Source organism: Somniosus microcephalus, chromosome 7, assembly GCF_052327205.1.
Source record: "Somniosus microcephalus isolate GS21.2 chromosome 7, FLI_Smic_1.0, whole genome shotgun sequence".
In the NCBI taxonomy this organism is placed as follows: domain Eukaryota; kingdom Metazoa; phylum Chordata; class Chondrichthyes; order Squaliformes; family Somniosidae; genus Somniosus; species Somniosus microcephalus.
The window spans coordinates 126429137-126448140 of NC_140993.1; the positions used below are offsets into that span (position 1 = coordinate 126429137).

At 41.4% G+C, this 19004-nt stretch overlaps 1 protein-coding gene across 7 annotated transcripts in view; it reads right to left on the reverse strand.

The window, feature by feature from the left end:
- rb1cc1 (RB1-inducible coiled-coil 1) overlaps nucleotides 1-19004 on the reverse strand; it is a 246401-nt gene that overhangs the window by 132446 nt on the left and 94951 nt on the right. For all 7 annotated transcript variants that reach the window (XM_085992919.1, XM_085992924.1, XM_085992923.1 and 4 more), the window contains one exon: nucleotides 5438-5564. In XM_085992919.1, coding sequence (XP_085849045.1) covers nucleotides 5438-5564 — 127 coding nt within the window. The remainder of the gene's footprint in view (nucleotides 1-5437; nucleotides 5565-19004) is intronic.

Sequence of the window (19004 nt, forward strand, 5' to 3'; positions counted from 1 at the left end):
GTTGACCTATGTCACTACTTTTAGCGATGTGTGTATTTGTACTCAGAGATCCCTTTGCTTCTCTACCCCACCCAGACTCGCACCCTCCAAGTAATGTGAACACCCTATTCTTGCTACCAAAATGTAATACCTTACATTTATGTTTTAAATTTCATTTGCCAATTTTATGCCCATTCTGCAAGTTTATTAATGTCTCTGTAATTTGATGCAATCCTCCTCAGTATTAACTATCCCCTCAATTTGGTGTCATTCGCAAATTTAGAAAGTGTTTTTGATTCCAAAGTCTAAATCGTTAATATAAATTGTGAACAGTGGCCCAGCACTGATCCTTGTGGAACACCACTACCCACCTTCTGCCACTTTACACCTACTCTCTGCTTTCTGTCTTGAAGCCAGCTAGTTTTCCATTCCGCTACTTGTCCCCTGACTCCGCATTCTCTGACCTTATTCATTAGTCTATTATCGAAGATCTTTTGAAAATCTAGATGAATTACATCCACTGCATTACCCTTGTCTATTTGCTCTGTTACCTCTTCAAAAAATTCAATGAGGTTGGTCAAGCAAGACTTTCCCTTTTGAAATCCATGCTGACTATTCATTATTATATTTTTGGCTTCTAGATGTTCTTCTATTTTTGTCTTCAGTAGGGATTCCATTATTTTTCCTACCACCGATGTTAAGCTAACTGGTCTATGGTTCCCTGGACATGTTCTATCTCCCTTCTTAAAGGTATTATGTTAGCTGTCTGCCAGTCCTCTGGCACAACACCTTTTTCTAATGAATTATTAAATGTGTAGTAATGCCTCTGCTATCTCCTCCCTAGATTCTTTTAAAATGCTTGGCTGTATCCATCCAGGGTATCTTTCCTCTGAGTTTGATTAGTTTACTTAATATATCTCCTCTTTTTATTTTAAATGCAGTTATTTCATTACTAAGCTGTTCTATCTCCCTGGTAAATACTGAGGCAAAGTAATTATTTAATATTTCTGCCAGTGGTGGTATTATCCTGGCCATCCATTAGTGGCCCTATTCCTATCCAGGCCTTCCTTTTTTTTTTTTTTTAATTGATGTGCCTGTAAAATATTTTACTATTTTGTTTCATGTTCCTTGATAATTTAATGTCATAGCTCCTCTTTGCCTTCCTGTTTTATTGACTTCTTTCCTAATCTCTTCCTATTTTCCCTTATCATGCTCTCCCCTGATGTCCATGTACTTAGTGTATGTCTCTTTCTGAACAATCAATGTTTCCCTTATGGCTTTATTCATCCATGGTGTCTCATTAGTGTTTAGTTTGTTCTAGTTTTTTTTAGCGGAACATATTTTCCCTAGGCTCTGTTGAACACCGTTTTAAATGTTTCCCATTGCTGTTCTACGTCATTGTTTGCCAATATTGTTGTCCATTTTATTTTCCCCAAGTTCTATTCTCAGCCCCTCAAAATCAGCTTTTCTCCAAACTATTACCCTGGTCTTCATCATACTTCTGTCCTTCTCAATTATTATTTTAAAGCGTATATTATGGTCACTATTGCCTACATGATCCCCTATTTTTACTTCTCTTATCTGCTCTGGTTCATTCCCCATTACTAGATCTAATAGCAAATCCTCCCTTGTTGGGCTTTTTACATATTGGGTTAGAATGGATTCCTATACACATTGTAGGAACTCATTCCCTTATTCCACCCCCCCTACCTACCTCTTCTGTCCAATTAATATCAGGGTAGTTGAAATCCATGATTATTGTTTTTTACTCATTTTCCTAATTTGATTGCATATTTCTTCCTCTTCCTCCCTTCCACTATTCGGTGGCCTGTAGACTACCCTATAAATGTGATTGATCCTTTGTTATCTTTCAATGAAGGACACCATGGAAGCACAGTCACACAAAGCTTTTCCTCACAGACACATATTCCAAGTTATGAGAAGTACTTTTCAAAGTCCAGGCTGCCCAACTACTGCCCACAAAACTCTTACGCCTGGTAGAGCCTGCTTTCACCAGCGTAAGGGTCAATATAAATCTAAAATTTCAAAATAAAAAAAATGCACAAACACTTAAAATTCATTTATGCAAATTTTGGCCCGGATTAAAATGTTTAAAATTATTTTTCAAAAGATTAAATTTTTATTGTATTTGCTGTATTGAAGGGACTTTTAATTAAAGTTGAAAATGAGAACATTTAGTTTTATTGCAGTTATCTGAATTGTTTAATATTTCAGGATTCCATTAGGGTTTATGGAGATTCAGTTCACAAATGGAATCCTCCTTTCTCATTGGAGGACCTGGTCCACGTAATCCCAGGGACGCTTCCGAACTGCCTGTGTTCCTGGGATTCACGGGCTTTTACACAGGCATATGCCTGGAGGCCCAGGACCTGAACTCCCCGTAGCTTTGGAGCCAGTAAGTTGGTAGATGTTTCGCGGGTTGGAGGCGTACTCCGGAGGTACGGCTCCGACCGCAAATTCAAGGCCGCTTATTTGGTTTCTCTCTCTCTACAGATGCTGCCTGACCTGCTGAGTATTTCCAGCATTGGATTGATGTTAGTTGGGTCAAGTTATTTGCCTCATCTTCCTGATGCTTCTTTCAGTTCGATAGAACAGCAGAAGCCGTTATTCTTCGAGCCACTTCTGTGTTTCATTTCATCGGTACTAATATCAACTATCCTGACTAATAATCTATTTCAGCAGTAAGAACTTGTGCGATCTTCCCTGGGCATGTCAATAAAGCATGCAGTTGTTTGAGATGGGAAAAAGAACTTGCATTTATATAGCACGTTATCATGTCTTCACAGCCAAAGAACTGCTTTTGAAGTGTAGTCACTTATGCAGGTAAATGCAGCATCCCATTTGTACATAAAAAGTCAGAAACAGCAAATAAGACAAATGATTAGCTTTTGTTTATGATGGTATTAGTTGAGGAAGAAATGTTGGCCAGGACACTGGAAGAAAATAGTGCTAAGATCTTCTATGTCCACTCAAACACAGACAAGTGAGGCCTTGGTTTAACATCTTAGCTTAAAAGATGGTTTCTCCAACAATGCATCATTCCTTCAGTACTAAATTACGTCTTTGGAGTGGAGCTTAAACCCACAACCTCCAGACTTGGAGCGAGAGTAGTACCAACAGAGCCAATTGGAACATAAAAAGAATGGAGCACAGTAGTCAGAAATAAAAGGTCATCCTTTGGTTAACGCAAATTTTGAGAACACCTGACAATTTATGCCATTAAATTGTGAACTCACAAGAAGTTGAACTCCGCTGTTTAAAAATGACAGAACATGCATCATACTCATGCATCATACTCAAAGGACAAGTTAATGGATTAATTACAAAAACTCTTGCCAGTGAAACAATGCAATTCCAACAATTACTGACAGCAGTCAATTGAAATGGGCTGGAAAGGGAAAAGTCACAGAAAGGGAGAAGTCATTTAAAGTACAATTGTCTCAGATTTCCCAGCTGCAGAGTTAGGTATAGGTATTAAGCATGCAGGTGCAGCAGGCGGTTAAGGCGGCAAATGGTATGTTGGCCTTCATAGCGAGAAGGTTTGAGTACAGGAACAAGGATGTCTTGTTGCAGTTGTACAGGGCCTTGGTGAGGCCACATCTTGAGTACTGTGTGCAGTTTTGGTCGCCTTATCTGAGGAAGGATATTCTTGCCATGGAAGGAGTTCAGCGAAGATTCACCAGGCTGATACCTGCGATGGCAGGAATGACGTATGAGGAGAGATTGGGTCGATTGGGATTGTACTCGCTGGAGTTTAGAAGAATGAGAGGGGATCTCATTGAAACTTATAAAATTCTGGCAGGACTGGACAGACTAGATGCAGGGAGGATGTTCCTGATGGTCGGGGAGTCCAGAACCAGGGGTCACAGTCTAAGGAGAAGGGGTAGGCCTTTTAGGACAGAAATGAGGAGGAATTTCTTCACCCAGAGAGTGGTGAACCTGTGGAATTCTCTACCACAGAAGACAGTAGAGGCCAATTCATTAAATATAGTCAAGAAGGAGTTGGATATATTTCTTAAGGCTAAAAGGATCAAGGGGTATGGGGAGAAAGCAGGTACCGGGTACTGAACTTGGATGATCAGCCATGATCGCATTGAATGGCGGAGCAGGCTCGAGGGGCCGAATGGCCTACTCCTATCTTTCTATAAGTTGGATGCTAGACGCATACAAAATGTAGTGACTGTAAACATTTTTGACATTAACGGATCACGTACAATTAGAAAAGCACTATAACTAGTAGCGATTTTGTTTAATGGCTTAACAGCATTGAAATAAGACATTTTCTGCAAATTGATTAACCAGTCCACAAGAAAATTAAACCCTTCAGTGATGAGAACACAACATTTTATGAGCAGCAATAAAACTAACACTGCCATTTCATGCAATCATACTTAAGTTTGAAAGAAAGCTAAACTTACTAGTATGATACCAGAACTGAGAGGTTATACCGATCAGGAAAGATTGGACAGGCTGGGGCTCTTTTCTCTAGAAAAAAGACTGAGGTGGTGACCTGATAGAGGTCGTTAAGATTATGAAATGGTTCGATAGGGTAGACATAGAGAAGAGGTTTCTACTTGCGGGCAAGACTAGAACTAGGGGCCATAAATAAGATAGTCACCAATAAATCTAATAGGGAATTCAGGAGAAACTTCTTCACCCAAAGAGTGGTTAGAATGTGGAACTCGCTACCACAAGTAGTTGAGGCGAATGGCATGGATGTATTTAAGGGGAAGCTAAATACACGAGGAAGAAAGGAATAGAAGGGTATGTTGATGGGGTTAGATGAAGAAGGGTGGAAGGAGGCTCGTGTGGAGCACAAACACCAGCATGGACCTGTTGGGCCAAATAGCCTGTTTCTGTGCTGTAAATACTTGTAATTGTAATACTTTGTAAAGGTTGCTTTACTCTGCATCCAGCTGACCTAGTACCCTCTGAGGTAGACACTGGATGCCTCAAATGGAAAGCTCCATTCCTTTGCATTGAGGAGTACTTTAGATGGATGTAGTTGCTAAGAGTACACTTGCTTATTACTCAGGACCTATGCAAGTGAACAGTCTTTAAAAATTCCTATATTAACTAAAACTTAAGTTGCTAAAAACCAGCAAGTATTGTACTGGCAATTTAGAATGTCAGGTTGCAGATTATGTGGAAAGTAACAGCATTACACAACTACTGAAGCTGCAAGAATACTCAACCACAGTGGAACTTTCCAGCACATGGTTGAGCCTTGCATTAAATTGGGAGGAGACAATTTGCGAGATAAACTGATTTTGCCGTTAATGGACATAAATACATTTATGCACTGAAAAAATGACAAATATTTGAACATAGGTTAAAAATAAATTTGCTACTATTGTTAGTATGTAAACCATTTTCTGCCATGGCTAAAGGCTACCTTATTTAAAAATAAATCCTACCACTTAATATGAAAAATTACCTTTTGCTCAGTCAGTAAGTCTGTGATAGTCTGAGACATTTCATCCAAACTCTGAGCTGCTTTGACCAGATTACGAAGAATTTGAATATGCTGGTGTAATGGCTCAAAGTCACACAGTGTAGGAACCCTTTCAGGAAAATGAATCAGAAACAGAAAATTAGCTCAAACATAAACTGAATTTTCCTCATGCTGGAACTAGGTTCATTACAATAGCCAACCCTTTAAACAGGAAATAGATTTTACAGATTTTTTTTAATTTTTTTTTTTTATAAACGACTTAAAAAAAATTACAAGTCTTGGCTTACTCTCCTCCCCTTGCCAAGAAGAAAAATTCAAAACATATTGTGGAAACCATTTAGAAAACACTGAAAATGGTGTCAGAAGACAAACTTATTGTAAGCTCTTCTAAGACTTAAAAAAATAGGCTTCCAGTGGCCTGATGACATACCAACATACTGCATAAATGTATTAAGAAATGGATTGTACTTGCAATTTCTATATGGTGACTCTCCAGAGTCACTTTTGCTACAAAGAAACACCAAGTGGAGGCAATTCACTTCCCCAGACGGAGGAAGGCAACTAAATGTGGGAAAAATGAGTCAACCTACCTTCTATGTACAGGAAACTTTGTGCTATCCGGCACCGACGGGGCCGAGCTGTTGCCGTTCCCTCAAAACTGCCGGACATACCAGCGTTAATGTTAAAGCATACGGAGGTTTTCATCTCCGTATCTGACAACAAACACTGTTGCTTAGCAACAGCTTCTAAACAGTCGGCCCGTACCTTGGAAGCGTCTCTGTAGCTTAGCAACAGCTTCAGAGAGACTTTCCAGAGCCTGACTGTTGGAAAAAAAAGCCACGAGAAGAAAAAAAACCTAACAAAACGGCTCCTGATTTTTGCCGGTGGCTCGAGCTTGCCAGACACTTAGCCTCCGGATAACACAAAGTTTCCTGTACCTCCATGCAATTGGTGACACAGCAAGGGCAGCAAAAAAAAACCAGGAGCAAGTTGTTGGCCTACTAACCCCTCAAATGATAAATGGTGGATGAGCTAAAATGATACATAAAGAAAAAAGCTGGAAGCATTTTTTTTTTTTTTTTTTTTAATTACTCACCTTTATAAGAAGTAGTCCTCACTTTAGGAATCAAGTTATCCTCAACATACCAGGGCTAAGGTCAGCATAATAGCAATGGAAAAATAAAAACAAAACTCTAAGACTTTCAGCCAGAACTGCATGACATTTATATAAAATATAAATCATGTCCCTGTGTGGTCATTTTTACGTCTTTTCATCCAGAGGTGGAGAGATAACAAAAAATACCCCCCACCCCCCATTAACAGAAAGCTTTGATAACATTTGAAACAATTAAATGTTAACTGTTCAGAATGATTATCTGAAAGGTTAACCTAATCAACATTTTATAAATTATGTATCAAAGACTTCTCGATTTAGGTGTATTAAATTATAGGTGTATGAAACTGTAGGTGCAGAAAATATAAAACCCTAAACTGTAAAGGAGTGAAAGATGGAAAATTTGGTATGTGGTTAACTTCATTTGAAGAATGAGAAATACGGCACCTCAAGGTGAGTAAATCTACCTTTCTTCATTTGTTATCCTCCACATACCACAAAGCAGAACTTGCAAAGTACTATCTTGTTAGCAGCAAAAACTTGTTTATAATGATCAGTAGTCACTGAAACAGCTCAGACACACTGCACATCTTCTATGCAGGTAAATCCAGGTGATGCCTCCTGAATGTAGGGATCACTCAATGTGGCTGTATTTCAAAGGATATCTAGCACAATCATTAAGATATGCTACTTAGTGGTTCCTGCTCATGTGGAGTGAATAGCCCTTCATTTTGTTCTGCTACTGTGTCAGCTGGTTGCCATTCAAGATACAACCAACTGGTGAGCTATTTTTTGGTCACAGATTTATCCTCAGTTTTGTTTCCATAGGTTATCAATATCAGGGAGGTTAATCTGGATAACCTAAATTCTATATGCATTGCAACTGAAAACTCCTGGCATCCACATGGTAGAAATTGCATTCCATTTCACATTTATATAGATGTTAGAAAGATAGTGCCACAATATGGTGGGATTCTAAGGCCCTGGGCAACAATTTTTGATATAGTCCCCAACCTGCTGTTTTAATGCCACAGCTGATTGGATAAATAAACTACAAGTCTGAATGACCATTTTGATGATATTCATGTCATTAAGGCAAGTTCTTCATATCTGAAATTTCAGATGATAAACAAGTCATCACCCAAAGTCCAACATGCTAATATTCTGGTTCAATCTTCTAATGTTCAAGATTGGTCTTATGCTCTTATTCTGCTGGGAGACTTAAAAAATGACAAGAATAAAACCTGTTTGTTAAGCTGTGAGGTAGTATCTCTACAGCTTGCAAACATGCCAGACGTTAATAAGGTGCCTATGGTTGGTGATAGGACACAATGTTGCTGCATCAAAAGTATTTTCCATATATATTTCCATATACAGGAAACTTTGTGCTATCCGGCACCCACGGGACCGAGCTGCTGCCTTTGCCTCAAAACTGCCGTACTCTCCAGAGTTAATGTTGAGAGATACGGAGATTCTTATCTCCGTATTTGACAACAAACACTGTTGCTTAGCAACAGCTTCTAAACACTCGGGTGTGGCCTGCAAGCTCTGTATATGAAGCTGTTGCTATAGCTACAGACCTTGCACAGCTTGACTGTTCAAACAAAGCAAAAAAAAAACAAAGAATAAAAAACGGCTGCTGATTTTTGCCGGTGGCTCCAGATTGCCGGATAGCTCACCTCCGGATAGCACAAAGCTTCCTGTATCAAGATATACAGGTTCACACCCACAAGTTTCATGCCTTAATCTCAGGAAATGACACCAGAGGCAAGGCATTTTCCTATTTGAATGGGGACGAGGCAAAAAAAGAGAAAAGTAGCCTTTTAACCTGACAACTTCCAAATTGCCTGCCTACCATCCAATGTGAAAATGGTGAAAGGCTAAGGTGACAAACACAAAGAGTGGATCAATTATTACATATGGAGAAGAGAGGAGAGAGAACAAATGTCATCTTAAGGGAGGAAAAAATAATCAAAATACTTGTCTCTTTGGAGCCACCAATTCAGAACATTATCTTCACTCAAGAGATGGACACTGAAACTGGCACTGTGTGTCATTCAGTAAACACTTAATACAGCCGATATAAAAAGGGGAGAAAAGGAATCACTAGTTATAGGCCTAGAGTCTAATACACTTAACACTAGCTTTATTGTCCTCAGTACGAGGTGAAAAAGACAAAAGTAGAAATTTGGTATTCTGGCAAGACAACATTGGGGACATTCTTCAACAACTCCTTTCCTTTCAGAGATGGAGCAGTATCCAATGTGAGCTCACAGTAGGGTCAACAAAGAGCACAATGCATCAAGTTTGTCAAATGAAGGGGAAACAAGCTTGTAGTTGACTTGTTGACCCATTTATCTTTTGTTTGTTCCTAAAAATTCTGTTCTTAAAAATCTGTTCTTAAAAACACTGCTGCATTTAAATCTGCAGCAAGGATCAATACCAGCATCTAAAATGCACTAGATGATTAGCATTGGATCGAAGGAGGGAATTTTCACTTGGCACTCAATTATTTTTTTCATAATTCACATTTTATTAATTCTTGCATGCATCAAGGTGAAGAATGCGAGTACTGCAGCTTGCAGCATCTATCCACTTTGATATTCAGTAGCAGTGTCAAGCACTGATCAGGATGTCTTCTACTTTGACAATCATATACTTCAACCCCAATTTCAGAAGAATGTCCCTGTTATTATGTGTATTAAGATGTTTGTGGGAGCTTGCTGTGCGCAAATTGGCTGCTGCGTTTCCTACATTACAACAGTGACTACACTTCAAAAAGTACTTCATTGGCTGTAAAGTGCTTTGGGACATCCGGTGGATGTGAAAGGCACTATATAAATGCAAGTCTTTTTTCTTTGTCACATTTTGGGATTTTATGACCACTTTTCCACAAAGGATTTGCAAATGAGTTACATTTAAGAGGTGTGTTTTTAAATTAAAGTGGGTTCACACAAGTTATTATTCTCTTTACAGCCATATGCTGCAGCCACCAAGGAGTTTATTTGTTAATGAGCTAGTCACTGAAGATGGGTATTAAAGGTAGACAGACCAGTTTGCAGAATATCACTGCTCAGACCACTTTGAACTGAGACAGAGTCAATTGATTAATCACAGACTCATTAATGGTTCCTATTCATTGAGAATAGCAGGAGACATTTCTAAGAACCCACACACCAAGTGGAGTGGTCAGAAGGGAAGAGCTTGCTAGTTTTGACAAGCCTACTGGTGAATCATTGAGAGGAGTAAGTCAGGACAGCCCACCAACTTCGCAATCAGAAATAACAAGAAAATTGGTGCATCCACCGCAAAGGCTCAATGAGGAAAGGCCACAGTGCAAGGCCCTCCCGCCATTGTACACTGAAGGGCTGGAACCAGTATAAAACCCCTCGGGCCATATGTACCAGAAAATGTTTAATGTAAATAGAAAGCTGTGGAAGCTACATCATTAAATAAATTTAAAACAGAAATAGATAGTTTCCTAGAAGTAAAGGGAATTAAGGGTTACGGGGAGCGGGCAGGAAATTGGACATGAGTCTAGGTTAGGAATGGTCATGGCCCTGTGGGTAGTGGAGCGGGCCCAGGGGCCGTGTAGCCTGGTTCTGTTCCTACTTCTTGTGTTCTAATTCTGTGTTAGATTTCAGGAGATGGTTTTATTCCTGTTCCTGGCTGGGGTGGAAATCGCCTTTACAGAAGGTAAGTACTGTAGAAACTATAGGGACAGAGTGATCTCCTGGAAGAATTTCGATCGCCTAGATGGGTCGGAGAGGAATTTCCCAGATTTTTTTCTCCCAAATTGGCCATTGGGTCTTTATCTGGTTTTTCGCCTCTCCCGGGAGATCACATGGGTTCGGGTGGATGCACAGTGATAGAAGATTTGAGGTTAGGATCAGATCAGCCATGATCTTATTGAATGGTGGAGCAGGCTCGAGGGGCCGATTGGTCTACTCCTGCTCCTATTTCTTATGTTCTTATGTAACTTGCACTGTAACTGGAATGGGGCACCCTAGAGTGCCATGTACTGTAATTGGTATGTATGTGAAATGTAAAATTTGGATTGTAATGTACCGTACAAATTTATGAATATATTTTTGAAATTAAAAAGAAAGAAAGAAAAAGCACACAAACACAAGGTCTGTGTCCAGTTAAAACTGGGGAAGGAGCCCAGCCTAAAGAGAAAGCTCACTCTTAAGCTCATCGCAGTCAGAACCAGAATGCTGACCAAATGGTCAAATTAGCCCACTAATGTAGGGTAGCGAGGCTTGGTTTATTAGGTTTTAATGTAGAGAAGGAAGTAAAGTTAAGCTAAGCGAGATTTCATTATAATTGTCTTGTATGTTCACTTGCTGTCTGTAAAATAAAGCATCTTATCTAATAGATGACCTTGTCTATTAGTGTCTTTTCAGTCCTCCTACTAAAAGTTTGGAGAAGCACATGCGAGGGCACCTGTGAAAGACAATTATACCAATGCAAATGTTTCCATTTCTAATACCAATCTTTATTGTAGGTGTTGGGATTACCAATTTATGGCAAATTCTAAGTACCTGTTATTTTTACAGGAACTAGGTCAAGACTGGCCAAACCTATTTAACTTGGGAATCCTGCAACCATCAGAGGAAATGTGAAAGAACACCCGCCCTAACCTTCAAAGTGTTTAGACTTTTGGCCGAGTTTGCTCAGTCTCAATGTGCCCCTGAAGAGGCGGCTTCTGGCTGATGCATCAAATGTAGTATTTTACCATCTCCATGTCTAATGACTTATCCTAAAGGATTTGAACTCAACATGGAGAAAACAGATAAAAGATTGGCATCAGTTCAGAACAGATATGAAAACCATCATATGACGCCAACAGTGAGAGAAGCCAGATGAGGCAAATATACTTTTCTAGTTCCTTTTTATGGATTTTGTGATACAATTTACTGAAAAGATATACTATGGACTAGATTTTCCAACCAAGAATTATAAATGGGTGGAAACTCTATCATCTGAACACGCATATTAAAGCCAACTACAAAAAAGTCTTGCAATTAAAGATAATTTTGATGCATACATCCAGCATGGATCTAATTTTCATTCCAATATTATTCCAACTCCAAAAAAGTTCACTTTAATAAAGCATTGAGGCAACATGGTCTCTCCCTAAAAAGGGAATACAAAGGATAAGAGGACCCAGTACTATTCAGAGGAAACATTATAAATCACACTAATGTAGACAACAGTTAATATTGAGGATTATAGAATATTTGTAGAATATGTGAAGGGCAAGTTAGACGGTTCTGGCTGAAGAAAGTCTTAAAAGGACAAATTTCCCCAGAATGCTGATTTTACCTATGGTATGTGGAGGATAATAGAAACAAAATAGCACTACATCAAGTATAAATATAAAATATTTTTCTGTACCATTCTAAACTGTGTATTTGGAAGTGCTGTTTTATTGTATGGCACAGATAATAGGTTACCTACCTTTGGTATGGTTTTCCTTGTTGTTGAAAAATATTTCATTAATATATAAATCATGAAAGTCATGGAACATAGATTCTTCCCCCGTTCAGTAGCTACACCATGTCACATGAAATTCCCCAAATTAATGTACCCAACATGAACTTGTTCTCAATTTATCCCTCAGTTCATTGACGGAGGTTGTAGCAGCACAGACTAAGCTATATAAATAAATATATATATATATTTAAATTACTTAAAAGTTTTCCTCATTCTTTGATGCAGTCCAATCTCCACATACACAAACAGAATGTTTTAATCCATCCATTAGAGGGAATGAAACTTGGGCTTTTTTTCCCCCAATCTGAATGAGCCCCTTAAGTCCATCCCCCATTCCAGCAAGTTCTGGAATATCTGCTATTTAACGGAAATTAAGGAGGCAAAACAAGAACCAACTTTGTATGTGGTGTTTACACAGCACAAGGATGAGGAAGACTGGTCCTCCAGTAAGTAATACAAGATTCTTCAACAGTTAGTCTCTACGTGCAACTATGAATACAACAATAAGCAAGTGCAGAGGTAGGAAAAGGGGGAGGGGAGGAAAGAACAAAAGGGACAGTCTGTGATTGGGTGGAAAGCTAGGAGAGATTAAATAACAAAAGGTATGATTGTACAAGACAAAAGGAAATGGTAATGGGACAAGAAACAAAAGCTGGGTCTAGAAGAAGTGTAAATGGGAATAGCAGAATCATCAACACTTGCCATCCGAAAAAATATGGGCAGAGATTATGATCTGAAATTATTGAACTCAATGTTGAGTCCAGAAGGCTTATCGATCTAGCCAAGATATTCAGTGATCCTCGAACCATGACCCCACTACTGAACATCAAGGTATCATTTCCAAGACTGTCACTGACCTCATCTCCTCTGGAGATCTTCCCTCCACGGCCTCCAACCTCAGTTCCCCAACCCTGCACAGCTTCTACTTCCTTTCAGCCAGTTCTTGACCCACGGAGCTGATTTCTTCCCATCGCGACTCTCTTTTTCTCCCCTTGGCCAGTCTCTTACCACCTATATCCGTGACTCTTCTGACACTAACAGTTTCCTGGCCCTAACCGTTTCCTTTTCACCATGCACGTCCAATCCCTCTACTCCTCCATCCCCCACCAGGACAGCCTGAGGGCGCTCTGCTTCTTCCTTGAACAGAGGCCAACCAGTCCCCATCCACCACCACCCTCCTCTGCCTGGCTGAATTTGTTCTCATTGAACAACTTCTCCTTTGACTCCACTCACTTCCTCCAAATAAAAAGGAGGGAACGGTTCCTTTGGAATGCTGAAAGGGGAGGGAAAGATGTGTTTGGTGGTGGGATCACGCTGGAGGTGCCGGAAATGGCAGAGGATGATCCGCTGAATGTGGAGGCTGGTGGGGTGGAAGGTGAGGGCAAGGGGAGCCCTATCATGGTTCTGGGAGGGAGGGGGAAGAGGTGAGAGCAGAAGTGCGGGAAAGGGAATGGACACAGTTGAGGGCCCTATCAGCCACGGTAGAGGGGACTCCTCGGTTGAGGAAAAATGAAAGGCATATTGGAAGCACTAGTATGGAAGGTGACATCGTCAGAACAGATGCAACAGAGACGGAGAAACTGGGAGAATGGAATAGAGGCCTTACAGGATGCGGGATGGGAGGAAGTGTAGTCCAGGTAGCAGTGGGAGTCAGTGGGCTTATAGTGGATGTTGGTCGATAGCCTATCCCCAGAATGGAGACGGAAAAGTCGAGGAAGGGAAGAGTTCGAGATGGAGGCGAGGGAAGAGTCAGTTGGAAGCAAAGTGAATGAAATTTTCTAGTTCAAGGGGAGAGCAGGAAACTGCACCGATACAGTCATCAATCTACCGGAAAAAGAAATGAGGGAGGGAACCGGAGTAGTACTGGAACAAAGAATGTTCCACACATCCCATGAACTGGCAGGCATAGCTAGGATCCATGTGGGTTCCCACAGCAACACCTTTTATTTGGAGGAAGTGAGTGGAGCCAAAGGGAAAAGTAGTTCAATGTGAGAACATCCTGGTGGGGGGAATGGAGGTGTAGAGGGATTGGACGTGCGTGGTGAAAAGGAGACGGTTAGGTCCAGGAACCTAGAAATTGTTAAAGTGGTGGAGAGAGACTGGACAAGGAGATAAAAGAGAGTTGAGATTGGAAGAAATCAGTTCCGTGGGGCAAGAACCAGCTGAAACGATGGGTCTACCAGGGCAGTCCTGTTTGTGGATCTTGGGAAGGATGTTGAAGCAGGCTTTATGGGGCTGGAGGACAATGAGGTTGGAGGCCGTGGAGGGGAGAGCAGAGACAGCCGATGTCACACCGGCAGTTCGCAATGAAAAGATCTAGAGAGGGCACGAGGAGGGGTCCTGGTAGAACGAGAATTCTGAAAACGGGTGAAATGGTTGGTTGTGCAGGGGTAGACCCCTGGCCAAACAAGTGGGCATGGAGGTGAAGGTGACAGAACAAAAAGCTTGGCATTGTGCCGAGCTCAAAATTCATTGAGGAAGGGCCGTAAGGGGATGAAGCTTGGGCCTTTGCGGAGGACTGTTCGTTCGGGGTCAGAGAGGGGATAGTGAAAACATGGCAGGGGTGAGACTGGAAGAATGGATGGGGTCAGATGAAAGTGAAGGAGAAGGTGGTTCCGGGGGGGGGGGGGGGGGGGGGGGGGGCGCACGTTGGTATCCAAGAGTTGTTAAAGCTTGCGATCCTTGACACCTGAAAAAAGGGGGGGGGGAAGGGGGGAGAAAAAGAGAAGGAGGAGTTTTTTGTTAATGTGCTGGATGAGGCAAAGGATGAACTGGAACTGCAGACCAGGACAGCTTAGAGAGAGAGCGCGAGTTGGTGCTGCTGAAGAGAGAAGTCGAGGTCAAGACCGTGCACGTGGCGGTGCATGACGTTGAGCGTCGATCGCGGGATGCAGCGAGAGCAGTGGTTCGAGGAACGCTGAATATCTTGGGAGATATCTGTAAGCCTTCTGGACTCACTGAGTTCAACAATTTCAGATCATAACCTCAGCTACCATTTTATTGGACGGCAGGTGTTATTGATTCTGCTATTCCCATTTACACCTCTTCTCGACCCATCTTTTGTTTCTTTACTTGTCTTATTACCATCTCCTTTTGCCTTGTACAATCATACCTTTTGTCATTTAATCTCCCCAGGCTTCCACCCTATAACAGACTTTCCCTTTTGTTCTTTCCTCCTCTCCTCCCTTTCCCTGTCTCTGCACTTGCTTAAAACCAGTTATATCTCTAACCTTTTCCAGTTCTGATGAAACGTCATCAACCTGAAACGTTAACTCGGTTTCTCTCTCCACAGATGTTGCCTGACCTGGTGAGTATGTCCAACATTTTCTGTTTTTATTTCAGATTTCCAGCATCAGCAGTATTTTGCTTTTGTATGAATATAATAACAAAGCTGCTTAAGGAAACTGGATGTGGCTTTCTAATGATGTGACATCATCCCTAAATCAGAAATGTGTGGCAAAGACTTCATGCATGGACATCTTAAACATCACTACTGTCAAAGATGGCACTGATGATAGTATGGGTGCTAGCCCGACAAACCAAGCCTGTAGATGTAGGGCTGTCATTGCTGTCACTCAAGTTATTTGGATAGATCAGCCATCTATCTGGGGAGAATGATGATGGATTGTCAACATAAGCCTAAATGAATCAGTAGCCACATTCAGGATTAAGGGTTCATCAGAGGGCAACTTACTTCTGCACCTGTAAAGGGATGGATACTGTATGTTGCTACAGAGGCAAAAAAAAACTCCAAAAATATCACTAACGGTATTGATCAGAACCACATTGGAAATAATCAGCAAAGTGTGAAAAATTGCTTTTCAGGGCCAAAGTCTGTACTTGAGGATAACCCTTCTGTAATACCCACCTGCTTTAGTCACATGGTTTAGATGAATTAATATTGAACCTCCTGATAAAACCTTATCTTTACAAGTTTTGCGAGTGAAGTTGGATGAGGTAATTCCAGTCCTCAAGGAAACCTCCTCTTCAGGGCACGTAACCTGAAGTTACAAGAGTGCTTCCTTAATGCCTAGAGAAATTGTTGTTGGATAATTTTCTCAAGATAGCCTTCCTTTTAATGAGACCACATCAAGCTCCCTTACAGAACTTGGAACAAGCTTTACATTTTTGAATGTCATGCAACAGATACGGTTAGCACCTGTCACCGCAAAGTTTTCACTGCATTTGATATTATGCATCAACTCCAGCTGTCAACATGAACTAGCGACCAAATTCCAGGTCAATTGGTAACAAACTAAGTCTGATAGGCCAATGCACACAGTGAACATGAGCAGACTACAGAAGACTTGATAACTTGTACAAGTCCACAGGTAAATATCTTCCAAAAAAATTCAAATACTGATACAAAACACAACTGATGCCATTTCTAACCAGAATCAATGCTAATGATATGAGAAAATTGTATGTTCATGCCAAAGGACTTGAGCAAATAATCTAGGGCAAACAGTCCAGTACTGAGGAAGTGCTGCACAGTCAAAAGATCCTGAACCAAGTCTCCAGTGGTTTAGTTGGACACAAGATCCACAGTACAATTCAAAAAGTGAGGGGTTCTAGAGCAGTGTCTTGACAATAATCATCCCTCAACCAATACCACCAAAAACAGGAGAACTAATTATTCATCTCACTGCTGTTGTGACTTCTTGCTGTGCACAAAATGGTTGCCACATTCACTTATATAACTGTCATCGGACTGATCATAGAAATTACAGCACAGAGGGAGAACATTCAGCCTAACACTTGTGCTTCAATTCTAGCTCTTCAACTTAAAACAGTGTCGGGAGAAGCTGGTGAGTACTTGTACTCAATTTTGCGGGCTTTTTTCCAGAGGCCCAGTGTCAGGGGAAGCCGGTGAGTATTTAAACTCACTTTCGCGGGCTTTTTTCAGAGGCTTACCAATCTCAAGACTGGCGGCGGCGCGCTAGAGCCGCATCACGATTCAAAAAGTGACGCGGGCAAGAGGAAGCAGCTGATTGGGCGAGTACAGCCAGGTGCCCAGGTGAGTATTTATACTACTCTATAGTTTGACAGTTAAGGTTAACATTTTATAAAGTTCAGAAGGTTTTAATGTTTGTGGTTATAGTTTGTAAGGTCTCTGTTGTGTAGCAGGGAGTGCTAGTGAACAAGGGCCCTTGAGTATATCATTTAATTGTAGTGTAATTGGTGGTATTGATTTGATTTAATTTAATTTGAATTAATTAAAAGGTAAGTCATGACAGCGCAGCTTGGCCCCGTGGCATGCTCCTCCTGCACTATGGCAGGAGCTGCGAATGGATACATACTGGAGCATTCGCAATGCTGAGGACATCGTGGATAGCACGTTAAATGAGTTGGTCACACCGCAGGTAAAGGCTGCACAGGCAGGAAGGGAATGGGTGACCGCCAGGCAGAGTAGTAGGCACAGGCAGGTAGTGCAGGGGTTCCCTGTGGCCATCCCCCTCTCAAACAGATATACCACTTTGGATATTGTTGAGGGAGATGGCTTATCAGGGGAAGGCAGCAGCAGCCAACTTCCTGGCTGCACAGGACGGGAGGAAAAAGAGCGGGAGAGCTATAGTGATAGGGGATTTTATTGTAAGGGGAATAGATAGGCATTTCTGTGGCCACAAACGAGACTCCAGGATGGTATGTTGCTTCCCTGGTGCAAGGGTCAAGGAAGTCTTGGGGTGGCTGCAGGGCATTCTGGAGGGGGAGGGTGAACAGCCAGTTGTCATGGTGCATATAGGTACCAACGATATAGGTAAAAAATGGGATGAGGTCCTAAAAGCTGAATATTGGGAGTTAGGAGGTAAATTTAAAAAATAGGACCTCAAAAGGTAGTAATCTCAGGATTGCTACCAGTGCCACGTGCTAGTCAGAGTAGAAATAGAAAGATATTTCAGATGAATACGTGGCTAGAGGAATGGTGCAAGGGGGAGGGATTCAAATTCCTGGGACATTGGAACCGATTCTGGGGGAGGTGGGACCAGTACAAACTGGACGGTTTGCACCTGGGCAGGACCGGGACTGATGTCCTAGGGGGAGTGTTTAAACTAAAATGGCAGGGGGTTGGGAACCTGTGCAGGGAGACAGAGGAAAGGGAAGCAAGGATAGAAACAAAAGACAGGAAGGAGAAAAGCAAAAAAGTGGAAGGCAGAGAAATCAAGGGGGTAAATCAAACAGGGCTACAGTAAATAATAATTCTAAAAGGACTATTAGTGTTAAAAACTCAAGCCTGAAGGCTTTGTGTCTTAATGCGAGGCGCAATCGTAATAAGGTGGATGAATTAGCTGCACAAATAGATGTAAACGGATATGATATAATTGGGATTATGGAGACATGGCTCCAGGGTGACCAAGGCTAGGAATTCAACATCCAGGGGTATTCAATATTCAGGAAGGACAGGAAAAAAGGGAAAGGAGGTGGGGTAGCATTGCTGGTTAAAGAGGAGGTTAACACAATAGTAAGGAAGGATATTAGCTCTAATGATGTGGAATCTGTATGAGCAGAGCTGAGCAATACCATGGGGCAGAAAACGTTACTGGGAGTTGTATACAGACCCCCAAACAGTAATGCTGAGGTTGGGGATGGCATTAAACGGGAAATTAGAGACGTGTGCAATAAGGGCACAGCAGTTATCATGGGTGACGTTAATCTACATATAGATTGGGCTAACCAAATTAGTAACAATACCGGGGAGGAGGAATTCCTAGAGTGTATTTTTTTTTTTTTTTAATTCATTGATGGGATGTGGGCGTTGCTGGCTAGGCCTGCATTTAGTGCCCATCCCTAATTGCCCTCGAGAAGATGGTGGTGAGCCGCCTTCTTGAACCGCTGCAGTCCATATGGTGTAGGTACACCCACAATGCTGTTAGGGAGTTCCAGGATTTTGGCCCAGCAACAGTGAAGGAACAGCGATACAGGTCCAAGTCAAGATGG